The 13518-nt window shown below is 34.2% G+C and overlaps 2 protein-coding genes across 4 annotated transcripts; one reads left to right on the top strand and one right to left on the bottom strand.

The window, feature by feature from the left end:
• Positions 1 to 1147: 1147 nt before the first annotated feature.
• Positions 1148 to 7537, top strand: LOC143067693 (uncharacterized). Of its 3 annotated transcripts, none has more exons than XM_076241153.1 (4): positions 1148 to 1215; positions 2708 to 3713; positions 4498 to 4648; positions 6115 to 7537. In XM_076241153.1, the coding sequence occupies exons 2-4, from the start codon at positions 2724 to 2726 to the stop codon at positions 7497 to 7499; spliced, it is 2526 nt and encodes an 841-aa protein (XP_076097268.1). In that variant the 5' UTR covers positions 1148 to 1215; positions 2708 to 2723; the 3' UTR covers positions 7500 to 7537. The 3 variants fall into 3 exon arrangements, with proteins under 3 accessions (XP_076097268.1, XP_076097267.1, XP_076097266.1); XM_076241152.1 differs by lacking the exon at positions 1148 to 1215 and adding an exon at positions 1226 to 1347; XM_076241151.1 differs by lacking the exon at positions 1148 to 1215 and adding an exon at positions 1725 to 1902.
• A 592-nt stretch (positions 7538 to 8129) lies between these two features.
• LOC143066242 (uncharacterized) lies at positions 8130 to 12256 on the bottom strand. Its single transcript, XM_076239234.1, has 5 exons — positions 12155 to 12256; positions 11622 to 11722; positions 10236 to 11115; positions 8923 to 9508; positions 8130 to 8392 (listed from the first exon to the last, which is right to left on the bottom strand). Exons 1-5 carry the CDS (start codon positions 12254 to 12256, stop codon positions 8130 to 8132), a joined length of 1932 nt encoding a protein of 643 aa, XP_076095349.1.
• Positions 12257 to 13518: the final 1262 nt, after the last annotated feature.

The following is a 13518-nucleotide window of genomic DNA, read 5'->3' as shown; positions in this document are numbered from 1 at the left end:
GATCAAGAAATAACCAGATTTTTTTATATCCATCTGAAGCTTATCTATATTCTATTTTTATATCCATCTGAAGCTCATCTATATTTAATCTATATATAGATGAGCTTCAGATGGATATAAAAAGATCTTGAAAAATTTCGAAAAATATTAAAGTAAAGTCTTTATTTTGACTTGATAAATCTTTGCAATCAGCATCTGTAAATATTGCGAACAAAAGAAAGTTTTCCACGGTGTAATCTAGCTGATCGTGGTCAAGGTATTTTTTTCTTTTGTCTGTTCTATTGTCCCATTGAATAAATTATACAATACCTTTTGTTTTCTGTGTAATCTATTCACTGGAACCTTAATTTTTTTCTGAGAAAAATCCATCACTTATTGGCTTATTAACCGGAGTAAAAACAATGATCTTTTAGTCGAGGAAAAAACATATATTTACTCACTAACTGCATGTGATATAATATATTTTCAATCTGTTGAATGTAAAATCGGATTAAAAAATTAAAAGGTGATTTCTGACAAAATTTTCAATATTGTTCTTGTTGAAATTTGCTAACATTTGTTTCGCAATTATCAATAATTTCGGTCACACTTTAACTTATCAGTGATTGACTTGAAATAGTAAGTTAATTCCAAAACTCTTAACCTACGGATAAGCACTCCGATATTTAGTTTAGGTTATTCCAGATCAAATGTTTTTGAAAAATAGCATTTATTCATTTGAATACAAGAAGTGCATTTTATAATTAAGAATGAATTCTAATTTCAATTAAATATTTTTTTTAATTTGTTTGATTTAAAAAGGTACATTTTCAATGCCATTTTTTTGAAAATATAATATTATAAATTGAGCGTCTGGTGTATTCAATTATAAGTCTGGTACCTTTGATAACTTTTTACACCACTGGATCGATGCCACTGCTGGTGGACGTTTCGTCCCCGAGGGTATCACCACTTCGGTGTTGTCATGAATATCAACTATATGGTAATTTTTATAAATTTCCTGTTAACAAAATTATAAATCTTCCTAATTACTAATGGTTTTATTATCCCAGGCATAGATTACCTTAGACGTATTTGAGAGACGCAGAAATTATGGGCAGTTTTAGTGATGAGGATTTTACCAGCAGTTTAAGTGAATTATATTTACCAGCAGTTTAAGTGAATTATATTTACCAGCTGTTTGTGTGAGGGAAGTGACGTATTACCAGCAGTTTGGTGAGTGGAGAGGTGTTTGCCACTTTATTCTCAAGATATTAGTAACTCGGATGGGGGGCTCTTGTTCTATTATTTAGAACCTTTTAAAACTAGACACTAGAGTTAAAAGACAATGTTCGCAGTGGAGTTTAGGTAGGGACCTAATACACAACTACTTATTTTGTCGTATTTATTAATCATAATGATGCTATATAGAAGTTTGCTGTTCAGTAAAGGGTCCAGAATAACAAACATGCGCAATGGATCATTTTATATCATATATTTCTACTATTTCAAATTACTTATTTCATTTATTTTAATATTATATGTTAATCAATTACATCAAAATTTGTCATATTATAATTTGAATAACCTTGTTTAATTTTACTTATGTATCATGTTTGAAAAATTATTGTAATTTTTCTGCTCTTTTTGGGCGCCGTGATTTGCAAATCATGTATTTGACAGTGTTTGTTTGTTCGTATTCATTTGATCAACACAAATCTAATTGATTGATTTTCATAATCCTACACAAACATTTCATGTTATCTGTACATAAATACATATACATTTGTACACATATAACCAGGTGAACCTTTCATTCATCGAAAATATGATTCATGAGGAGAATTATTATAAAAGTCTTGAGTTCGGGAAACTTTCACTTGAGATTATTTTTATTTTGATGAATTTTACAGATTAACAAACGTAAGTACAACAATTATATACTAAATCTAGTGCTAGTGTTTTAAATAGTTTATTTGACTTTACACTTTCAGACATGATGTGTATCAAAGATTAATTGTAACAACACAGTTTGTAGTAAGGTGACCCGCCTCTTTCATTAAACAATTTTCAATTTCAAGTAGTCAGCACTCCTGTTACAAAATTTTAATTTTTCGAAACACTTATGATTTTCTTATCCCAGGAATAGATTACCTTAGCCGTATTTGGTACAACTGTTTTGAATTTTGGTCCCGCAATGCATTTCAACTTTGTACTTGTTTGGCTTTATAACTATTTTGATCTGAGCGTCACTGATGAGTCTTATGTAGACGAAACACGCGTCTGGTGTATTAAAATCCTGGTACCTTTGATACCTTTGTTGTCTACAACTCAGTGTTAGTACATTAATGAATGAGTTAGAAAAATATATAGTACTTTTCTTGGGAATTCGGGTCATCAGGTGACAGAATAATATTAGTTGTCATGACTTCATTCATACTTTCCTCAGACCGGTCCTGAAAATGTCCCTTTGGTATCTTTGGCCTATCTTTTATATACCAATAGTCAGCAACAAAAAAAATTATATTTGTTTTTGTTATTCTGCAAACCTGCTATATATCTGTTCTTATGATACAAACAATAGTGAAAAAAACACCTTTGTAATCTAGTTCAACGGATGCAATTGTAAAATTAGGCACTAATAAAAGGGTTACTGTACGTCTCCAGGCAGACAATGAACGCAAAGAAATGAGACAAGCTCACATTTATTTTCTTTTTTCTTTTACAGGGAAAAATTTTAACAGATGGAGAAAGAACGAGAGAATTTCTATCGAATCATTTCTCTTATTCTGAATCTCGGCACAAAAGCTAAAAGAGAACTACTGAAACGTTATTTGTCAACAGAGAATATAACACTTCAATATCTACTTAGTATTTATGAACATGATTTGTATCATCTTTATTACAACACTGTCAAATGTTGCAAATGTACACCAAACTATAGGCTGCCAAGGAAAAGGGTTTTGAATTTGGTTCAGTTGGAAATATTGTTCGACAGAAAACCATCAAAACCACTTGGTGCTTCACCTGTACAATGTAATGCGTCTGAATTCTGCTGCTGCCAACTGTCATCAAAACCGTCTTTAACAGCTGACCATTTAGATTTCACCCTTGTGAGATGTTTATTAGTTAATTGTTGTGAAAAACTTTTCGCAGATAGCTTACTGGTTGGTGAAACGACAGAATCTTTTCTAAACAAGCATAAGCACGACCTTTACCATCTGTGGCAACCACAACATACTTTTTGTTTATGTCCGAAAGGATGTCAACCAAACAATACAAATCAGATCATAACGGATAAACAGTGGACAAATATCTATAAAGTCACAAATCTCAAAACAACATGTCCCTCCTGTGGTAGTCCCGGGAATGCGTGCAGTGTGAAGGCTATAGCAGGAACATCATTGAATAATATACAAGATAAAAAGTTCATAAGAATCCTTTTGATAAATCTGTGTTCCTTACGGAAAAAAGTAGACGAACTTACTGACATCAGAAACAATGTATATGGACATGCTCTGGAAGTGTCGATTTCAGACCAAGAATACGAAACAAAATGGCAGCAAGCGCAAGCTTGTATCTTATCACTAAGCAGAGAATGTTCAAGAGAAACTGAAGGCGAATTTCTTATGAAAATTGATTTCATCAAAACAGGAGCTCTCGAGGAAAGTCTGTACCAGCAATACCATACCAGCATGTTAAAAGAAATAAGAGATAACACTGATATCAAACAAGTAAGGGTTGCTTACATTTCAATTACAAAGTAAAATCACAAAAATACCGAGGAAAATTCAAAACAGAAAATCCATAATCAAATGGCAAAATCAACTGATGAACACATCAAACTCAAGCCGAGGACTGCAGGGAACATATGTTTTAAAAATAGTTAAGAATGTTAAATAAAAGTTTTTAGACATAGTTGGAAAAAACACAATATATAAGGCACAGTTTAGTTAAGAGTGTTGTTATTAAGGAGGTCCTCGGCAAATAATCGGTCATAATTGGTTTATTTCAGAAAATCGTTATTATGTATGGACCTTCAGAATTTTATATTTCAGAACCGCAACAATTCTATTTCATGGTCTTCTTTAATATTTACATAGGTCAAAATTATTTCAAGACATCCTTATTAATTCAATTTAAGAAATACTTAAACATGTTCAATATAACAAAAAACTATTTGGCGTAATCTGACAGATACTAATTCATAAATTTTATAGGATTAAATTATGGGTATCCTGAAATATTTCAGGATATCCTAAAATGGAACCTTGATCAATTATGTAGGTCCTAGATTTTTTCATGAGGCCCATAATCAATTATTGATACTATGATATAGGTCCTTATATAGTTCAGTTTTGCCATACATATTTATGGATATACTGAAATCTTTTAATTTTTTTTCGATTGGCAAACTATTTCTGCTGTTATAGATGTATATGAGAACAAAAGCTGTTAAAAATAGTGGTATTTTCTTTTATAATGTCAACTTTCGGATTTGTACAATTTATGTTTTAGGATATTTTACAACACTTAGAACAAACATCCGATCAAATGGTGTCAAATCAAACTTCTATCGACAGAACACTTGATGCTTTGAATGAAAAGCTTGACAGAGTAATAGAAACCTCACAAAAACTTCCAGTTCATACATCATCGCAATGTATTCGTAAGTTTCTATACTTTTATTTGACAAGTATCAGTTTTGTATAAGTTGGAACTAATATATTTTTCTATTAGTCTGAGGTATAAGTTCTCATCTCTTTTTTATTGATGAAGTAATTCGCAAGTTTAGGGTAGATAATTGTGTTGGATGCTCAAATGTGTAAAAAAAAAAGTGTAAATCTATACAACATTTACAGATAATTGGGAGACGCCTTTAGAGACAAATAATTTGATTGGATTGTAAGACTGATTAATACTCATGGTCATAAGCTAGGTTTCCGTTTCATATGAAAAATATTACACATAACCAGTGTCATTATTCTAAATATTAAAATGATTTTCTTATCCCAGGCATAAATAACCATAGCCGTATTTGGCACCACTTTTTAGAGTTTTAGGTCACAAATAATCTTCAACTTTGTACTTGTTTGACTTGCTTTACTATTTTGATCTGATCGTCACTGGTGAGTCTTAGGTAGATAAAACGCACGTATGGTGTATAAATTATAAGCCTGATACCTTTGATAACTATTAGCATGTCGAAATGTCCTATTGTAATGTTTATTTGTGTATTTTTTTGTCCTGAATGTTCTTGCATTTATTTGTACTGTAGTCCTATCATGTAATGTTGTCATTTTAATGTTATATTTAATAATACCATAAAACCGCGAGGTTTGGCTCGCCGAAAAACCAGGTTCAACTCACCATTTTTTTTTCTTAAAATGTCCTGTACCAAGTCAGGAAAATGACCATTGTTATATTATAGTTCGTTTCTGTGTGTGTTACATTTTAATGTTGTGATTCTGTTGTGACGTAGTTCTCCTTTTATATTTGATGTGTTTCCCTCATTTTTAATTTGTAACCCGGATTTGTTGTTTTTTTTCTCAATCGATTATAAATTTCGAACAGCGGTATACTACTGTTGCCTTTTTTAGTTAATGTTTTAACGATTTTCTTATCCCAGGCATAAATTACCTCAGACTTATTTGGCACAGCTTTTTGGAATTTTGGATCATCAATGCTCTTCAACTTAGTACTTGTTTGGCTTTATAAATATTTTGATATGAGCGTCACTGATGAGTCTATGTAGACGAAACGCGCGTTTGGCGTACTAAATAATAATCCTGGTACCTATTGTTGTACATTCAGTAGGGTTAAGATATTTGGCATCCAGTACGGTTCAGTAGCTTTTCAGACAATTCAATATGATGTTGTTTTGTGCAAGTAAATAACAACTTAACTATCTGAATATAGACTGAAACAATCTTATTTGACATCAAGCAAATTGTAAGAACAGTACTGAATTTACCTCAGAGGATAAGTCTGAAAAATGACCGAAAGACTGAATAGGCTTAACAATTTATTTTTCAGTCTTTTAGAATAGCTGTTCAGATCAAAATAACTGCTTCAGTTTAGAATTGATTTGCTAGTGTAATATATCACACCAATTTTATAAATTTATAATTTCAGAAACTGAACCACAAGATGCAAAAGAACCTGATGATAATCACATGACAAAATTCAACAAGAAAATTAATGAAAAAGAAAAAGACTTTATATCCTTAAATAAGAAAATCAGTGATGCAGAAACCTACAAAAGAGTCTATGTCGAGAAAACTTCACAAATGAAACAAGCAATAAATGAGAGATCGAGACTTTTACAAGAAGACATTGTTTTAAAAGAGAAAGAGCTTATGAAAGAAGTAGAAAAAAACGAATTTGATGCTATTCAGAAACTTGATGAGTTCATAAAGAAATCGGTTGAAATGTGTCAAAAGCATGAGAAAAAGATCAATAATTATAAGAAAATACTGGAAAACATCAAAGAAGACGAGGAAATGGCTTTGCAGTTTGTTCAAGACTCGGAACCTATGTTAGATTCCATGTCCCTCAGTGTGAATGTGGATTTTCCTTGTCCTTTAACTTTTGAATACAAAGCATCCGCTGATGTCAGAACATTGTTTGGAGAGGTGAAAGAAGACAACAGGATCGGTCCAGATGGGAAAGAAAAGTCAAAATATTGTGACTCTCTAGAAGTAATAAATAAATTCAAGGTTGAAACTGGCGATTCATCAGTATATACTGTAACTGTTAGACCTGATGGAAAAACATGGGTTTCCACAATGAATTATAACCTTTGCCTTGTTAATAGGTCAGGGAAAATCTTAGCAAAAGAAAAACTAGATTTCGTTATATTTTTCTCAACCTGTGATAAACATGGGAATTTATATTGTTCAAGTCGGAAAACCAGTATCAATGTGGTGCATCTTGATACAGCGGACTCCAATAATTACACTATATGTGAATTTGAAAACTTTAACCCCTATCTTACCAGAGGAATCGATACAAATAAAGAAAATCATCTGTTGGTTTTATTATGGAAGGAGGATCAAAGTAAAATTGCTATCTTTTCAGAACAGAAAATGCTTATAAAGGAAATCCAGTTAGATATTGATAAAACACCTATGTTCAATGAAATTCATTATATTGCTCAAAATAATGATGGAGACTTATTCCTCTCTGGTAAGTCACATCTGGTTTGTCTCAAACGTGATATGAGTTACCAATGCCTTCGACCGTCTGATGAAACATGGAAAGGAAAAAGCTTAACTCTAGATCCTTTTAATAATCTTATAAGTACTGAATGTCCACTATCTTTGAGACCCCTTAGCATCCTTGTAACAAACTCAATGGGTAAAATAATCAAAACTTTTACCATACAGGGACCAGGTATATATGGTATGAATGGTTTAAAGGTGGATTATTACAAAGAGGAACCAGTTCTATGGATGTCTACAACAACAGGTCATGTCATCATTGCAAGATTTGTAAACCATGACAAAAATACATTGTAATATACATGTACAGACAGTAAATAAACTCATCATAGATACCAGGACTAAATTTTGTATATACGCCAGACGCGCGTTTCGTCTACAAAAGACTCATCAGTGACGCTCGAATCCAAAAAAGTTAAAAAGGCCAAATAAAGTACCAAGTTGAAGAGCATTGAGGACCAAAATTCCTAAATGTTTTGCCAATCCAGCTAAGGTAATCTATGCTTGAGGTAGAAAAGCTTTAGTATTTCAAAAATTCTAAATTTTGTAAACATATGATTTATAAATATAACCATATTATCTTGAGTGTAATTCACTTTTGTTGTGGAAGAAAATAACGTCTTGCTAGTTCAGATGCTTTATGATCGTAAGAATATATATATAGATACGTAACAATAACGTTACGTTACATTAACAAAAGTGTGCGCGAAAGTACGGGAAACAATTACATAAGATAACGTTTGTAATTCTAAAGTCTCTTGGCCTATATTCACGACATTCTGGGGGCCTCAAAATGCATAAGAAATAAAATTATTTTAAATGATAAATAATCAAAACTTTAAAGTTCTATAAATGGATCACATTGAAAGTTTTTTTTGTAATTTCACTTTACGTTAACTGTCCTTCACAAAAATCCTATAACAGTTACTATAGTTCTAATGGATATAACTTCACAATTGGTCGTGTGGTAACTAGTCCTCTAGAAGTCCGTACTTTTGCTGCTCGAATAAGTCCATCTCCTCCTTTGATGAAGTCTTCTATTGTTCCTAATCTCCATAAAAGTCGTGGTGATTCACCTCCTAGTTGAACTACATCACCGATGTTAACTTGTCCAGTATGTTTTCCAGAGGCTCGATGATATTCACGTAATCCGGTAAGATATTCATTAGACCAACGTTTTGCGAAATGGACTAATAAAAGTCCTTTTCTCTCAAATAGTTTGTTTGCTGTGATCGTATCAAGTTCTTGAATAATCGCGTTGTGTTTGTCGTTGTGTATCTCTGTTGTCGTAATAAGCCTTCCGTGTAAAAGATGAGATGGCGTCAAGGGTTCGGGATCTCTTATATCTGAAGATATACATGTAAGTGGGCGATTGTTTATAATAGTTTCAATCTCAGTGAGATTGTTCGCTGACGAGTGCTTTACCAAATACTTTCTTTAATGTCATTTTCGTTAAGCCAATTAGACGTTCCCACCATCCGCCATACCACGGCGCTCCTTTCGGAATGAATTTCCAGTTGATATGCAAATTCAGCTGACTTTGAAGTGCATTTGATGCGGCTATAAATGTAGGTGCGTTATCAGATTAAATAGTTTGTGGCGTTCCTTTTCGACTGATAAAACGTCTAAATGCTAAAATAAAAGTGTTCAATGACAAATCAGGTACAAGTTCCAAATGTATAGCTCGTATACATGCACATGTGAATAAACATATATATACCTTTCGCGGTTGTGTTGATGTGTAGAGGTCCGGCAAAATCTATCCCAGTTGTGCAAAATGGTATGGTGTCTTTAACTCGATCCTTTGGTAGTGGTGGTGGTTCCGGGCTGTTGTACGGTTTACCAATTATTTTTTGGCATTGTATGCATTTACGTAAGACACTGTTCACACATTGTCGAATTGCTGGTATCCAGTAAGATTGCCATATATGTGTTATTGTCTGACCGACTCCTGTATGTAGGTTTCTTAGATGTGCGTTCATAATAACAAAATCTGTAAGCTTGTGGTTCTTTGGTAATAATATAGGAAACTTCGCGTTTTCTTCTAGAGATGAATTTTGTATTCTGCCTTTACATCGTATGATTCCATTTTCATCCAAATATAAACGTAACTGTTGTACAAGCGGCAGTGATTTAACTTTCGGATTTAACGAAATATGTTCTAGCTCTTTCACGAACCTGTCTTGCTGTGTATCTTTGATCCATAAATCCATAGCTAATGAAATGTCCTCTTTTGTTAGACTTGTTCTTAGGTTCCTGTCACCTTGTGAACTCTGTAGTCGATATGGACGTTCTTTCTGGCAGTTCTTAACGAATTTCAAGACATATCCAGTTACAGTTAAAAGTTTATTTAGATCAGAATACCTGTTCATGTCTATGATTTGTGATATTCGCGGCGGATCACTTGGTATTTTATCGTCACTTCTGTGTCTCTGGTCCGGTGATATTTACGGTCGTCCGTTAACCACTGGGGTCCATTCATCCATAATGTCGAATCTTCAAATTGCGATGCAGTCAATCCACGTGTTTGTAGGTCAGCTGGGTTCATTTCTGTGGGTACATATTTCCATTCATGAGTTTCAGTTAATTCTTTAATTTCACTAACACGATTTTTCACAAACTTGTTTAACGATTTCGATGAGGTGAGCCAGTGTAGAACTATTTGGCTATCGCTCCAAAATACTGCTCTTTTAATTCCTAAGTTTTCGATTACATCTTTTGAGAGTCGTGCTCCGATCACTGCAGCCATTAATTCTAATTTTGGTAGAGTTATTAATTTCAACGGTGCAACACGGTTCTTCGCGATAACAAGTGTCGACCCTGTGCCTTTACTCAAGTAAACGGAAGCTCCGTATACTTTCCACTGGCGGATCCAGGAATTTTCATAAGTGGGGGCCCACTGACTGACCTAAGAGGGGGCCCGCTCCAGTCACGCTTCAGTGATTCCTTATATAAGCAACCAAATTTTTCCCCAAAAAGGGGGGGCCGGGCCCCCTGCCCCCCCCCTAAATCCGCCTCTGCTTTCTGACTTGCATCAACAAAGATGTGTAGAGTAGACCCGCTAGTTTTTTCGTCCTCGTTTGCAAAATAGTATCTCTGTATTTTAAGTTTCGTAGTTATCTGTAAGATGTCATGCTTCACATCGGTCCATTCGTTTTCAATTTCTTTTGGTAGTGTCTCGTCCCATGCATATCCTTTTTTCCAAAGTTCTTGAATAAGTGTTTTTGCTCTAATTGTTATCGGTCCGAGTAGTCCTAACGGGTCATATATAGCGGAAGACTGTCTCAAAAGTTCACGTTTTGTTAACTGTGTGTCCATCTTTAATTGTTTTGTTTCGGCAAAGCTGAGTGTATCTGATTCTGCATCCCAGCGCATTCCCAATATTTTTGTCTCCTTGTCTGAATCCAGTACTTTTTCCGATAGGGCCAAATCTCTGAGTTTGTCGCTGTTGGACATCCATGACCGTAAATTGAAGCCTCCCTGTTTTAGCAGTTCTCTGGATTCATTAAAGTATTTAATTGTGGCTTCTTCCGAGTTCATGCTAGATAGTACATTGTCAACATATAGATCTTCTTGTAGAATTGTTGCTACTTTGCTCTGATTCATGGATAAATGTTTCAGTAATGTTGCGTTTAAAATAAACGGCGAACACGTTACTCCAAAAAGAACCACTTTGAATCTGTACATAATCAACTCACTTGTTGGGTCAGTTGAATCGGACAACCAAAAGAAACGTGTGGCGTCTCGGCCATCATTATCAAGTCTTACTTGTAAAAATGCTTTTTCTATGTCCGTTGTGATGCCATATTTTCCTAATCTAAATCTTGTAAGAATGGTTGTCAATTTATTTAAAATAGGTGGTGCTGAAGATAGGCAGTCATTAAGGCTGGGTAAATCTGGATTTCCATGGCAACTGCAGTCATATACAATCCTAATAGGGGTCGTGTTTGAATCTTTCTTAACGGGATGGTGTGGTATGTAGTGGATTCTTCCATGCTCGCGATCTATTTCTGTAATGGGTACCTTTTCTATGAAGTCTTTCATCACCTGTTCTTTGATAATCTTGTCGTATAGATTTAACATATCCGGATCTTTAGGGAGCTACCATTTGATTTTTATGGGGGGGGGGGGGGGGGGGGGGGGGGGGCTAGGATGAAAAATTTTGTCCTGCATTTTTTTTTAGTTGTAATCTCTGTCCTGCCTTTTTATTTTTCACTCTATTCGGTCCTGCCTTTTTTTTTTATTTGTTTATCCTGACTTTTTTTACCTAAATTGTCATCCTGCCTTTTTTTTTTGCAAAGTGTCTCATCCTGCCTTTTTTTTACTCAAAACTCCTGTCCTGCCTATTTTTTTCAAATTTCATCCTAGCCCCCCCCCCCCCCCCCCCATAAAAGTCAAATGGTAGCTCCCTTAGCCTACCTTTCTATAACATTCTGGGTCCTCCTTCTTGCTATATATTCATTAGTGGGTAACTCGGGATGATCTGGTGTCCATGGTAGTTTTGCGACATATTTATTTTCCTTAAAAGTAATGCTAGAGTTTTGGTACTCAAGCATTAGGTTTTGTACATTTTGTGTGTTTTCATCAGAATCCGCCTCTACTCCGCTCGACTCAATTTCCCAAAATTTCTGTAAATCGCACTCCTCGGGTTTGTGCGCCACTAAAACATTCATCATTGTAGAGTTCCATTGTATATTGTCAGTATCTGTGTTCAGCGGTCCTGATAGCAACTAGCCTATTATGGATTTAACAGCTGTTGGTCCGTCACCTCGAATAATTTCATCTTGTACTAAAGACCAGTAGTAATCTGCTCCAACGAGAAGTCAAATGGAAAACTTTTCATCCTGCGTGACTGGGTGGGCAAGTTGTAATCCTCGTAAATAGGGCAAGCTGTTAATGTTTACCCGTTTCTTCATATGTATCGGTGCGGCAATTTTTGGAACAATAATTACTTCCATTGGAATTCTTTCTTTTCTTTTGGTCTCAATGGATAATGTTGCTTTCTCCCGGTTGCGTACATCACCTTCTTTCCCGCCAAATGCAGAAATTTCCATGCTTACTATACCAGTTGGTTTTATATGGAGTTTCTCTACTAGTTCTTGAGAAATAAATGAATCCTGGTCACGGCACCAATATCTTGAGGGTAATTCAGTTTTGTTGTTCAAGAAAATAACGTCTTGCTAGTTCAGATGCTTTATGATTGTAAGAATATATATATAGATACGTAACAATAACGTTACGTTACATTAACAATAGTGTGCGCGAAAGTACGGGAAACAATTACATAAGATAACGTTCTAATTCTAAAGTCTCTTGGCCTATATTCATGACACATATCAATAATTCATGTCAGCACAAAAAGTGCTGACTACTGGGTTTGTGATACCCTCAGGGAAATAAATCTCCACCAGCAGTGGCATCATATCCATTCCTACACTACTGATTGTAGAATGAAAAACTTCATTGCCACATTCAAAAAGATTTTTTATTCGTCTGTGATTTTTTAGTAAGTGCATCTGTTTCAAATGCAGGGTATTATATCATCATTAATACTCACATGGTCTCCTCCACTCACTGAAAAGTGGCAGTTGTGGTAAGCTGTTAATTTCTTTAGCTAAATCCATAATTTAGATGTGTTATGTGTACAGATTGATTTATTAGAATTAGATACATGATTTTTTTTAATTAGTTGTTGTTGGCTTTGAACTAGCTGTCAGTCACTGTAAGTAGTTTGGGATCTGTACTACATGTCTTTAATTGTGAAAGATGTATAAATACCATGCCACTTCCAATCTGTTTTTGACAGATGTTTTTTTCTGCTTTGTATACTGCTCATTCATTAATTTTCGTGGGTACCAATTTTCATGGATTAAGGAAAACTAGCATGTTCAGGGATATTTAATTTCGTGGTTTTGATGAAGTCTACATATAAGCCTATAGAAAATTTATCATTGGTTGAACAATTAATTTTGTGGTTCATTTGTAACCAAGAAATTCACGAAAATTGGTATCCAACGAAAATTAATGAATCCACAGTACTTCTGATGAGTCAATATATTTTTGACTAAATCTTATAGGTTGTTTTTATATGGTGATGTTATGGGATTGTCACATGGTAGGGGATTGTTCATCACTTACAAACATGTCAAACCCGCCACATTATTTATGTATATGTCCCAAGCCAGGAGCCTTTTGTTCTGTGGTTGTCGTTTGTTCATGTCCGTCATATTTTTTTATCATAAATTGTTTTGTTATAAATAAGGCTGTTGGTTTTCTCAATTGAATTGTTTCCTATTTTTAATGTGTGGGTCTTTTA

Source organism: Mytilus galloprovincialis, chromosome 3 (genome assembly GCF_965363235.1).
Source record: "Mytilus galloprovincialis chromosome 3, xbMytGall1.hap1.1, whole genome shotgun sequence".
In the NCBI taxonomy this organism is placed as follows: Eukaryota; Metazoa; Mollusca; class Bivalvia; order Mytilida; family Mytilidae; genus Mytilus; species Mytilus galloprovincialis.
Note: the sequence above shows the minus strand (reverse complement) of the source record. Positions and strands in the feature narration are given on the sequence as shown.

What these genes read in the sequence shown, in the direction of transcription:
- LOC143067693 (XM_076241153.1), top strand. Translation starts at nt 2,724, where the DNA reads ATGGAGAAAGAACGAGAGAATTTCTATCGAATCATTTCTCTTATTCTG. An exon ending in ATAACACTGATATCAAACAA is followed by an intron (nt 3,714 to 4,497) that starts GTAAGGGTTGCT and finishes TTTATGTTTTAG; the next exon opens with GATATTTTACAACACTTAGA. An exon ending in TACATCATCGCAATGTATTC is followed by an intron (nt 4,649 to 6,114) that starts GTAAGTTTCTAT and finishes TTATAATTTCAG; the next exon opens with AAACTGAACCACAAGATGCA.
- LOC143066242 (XM_076239234.1), bottom strand. Translation starts at nt 12,256, where the DNA reads ATGGAAATTTCTGCATTTGGCGGGAAAGAAGGTGATGTACGCAACCGG. An exon ending in ACCCAGAATGTTATAGAAAG is followed by an intron (nt 11,116 to 11,621) that starts GTAGGCTAAGGG and finishes ATATGACTGCAG; the next exon opens with TTGCCATGGAAATCCAGATT. An exon ending in CTCTACACATCTTTGTTGAT is followed by an intron (nt 9,509 to 10,235) that starts GCAAGTCAGAAA and finishes AAATTCGTTAAG; the next exon opens with AACTGCCAGAAAGAACGTCC.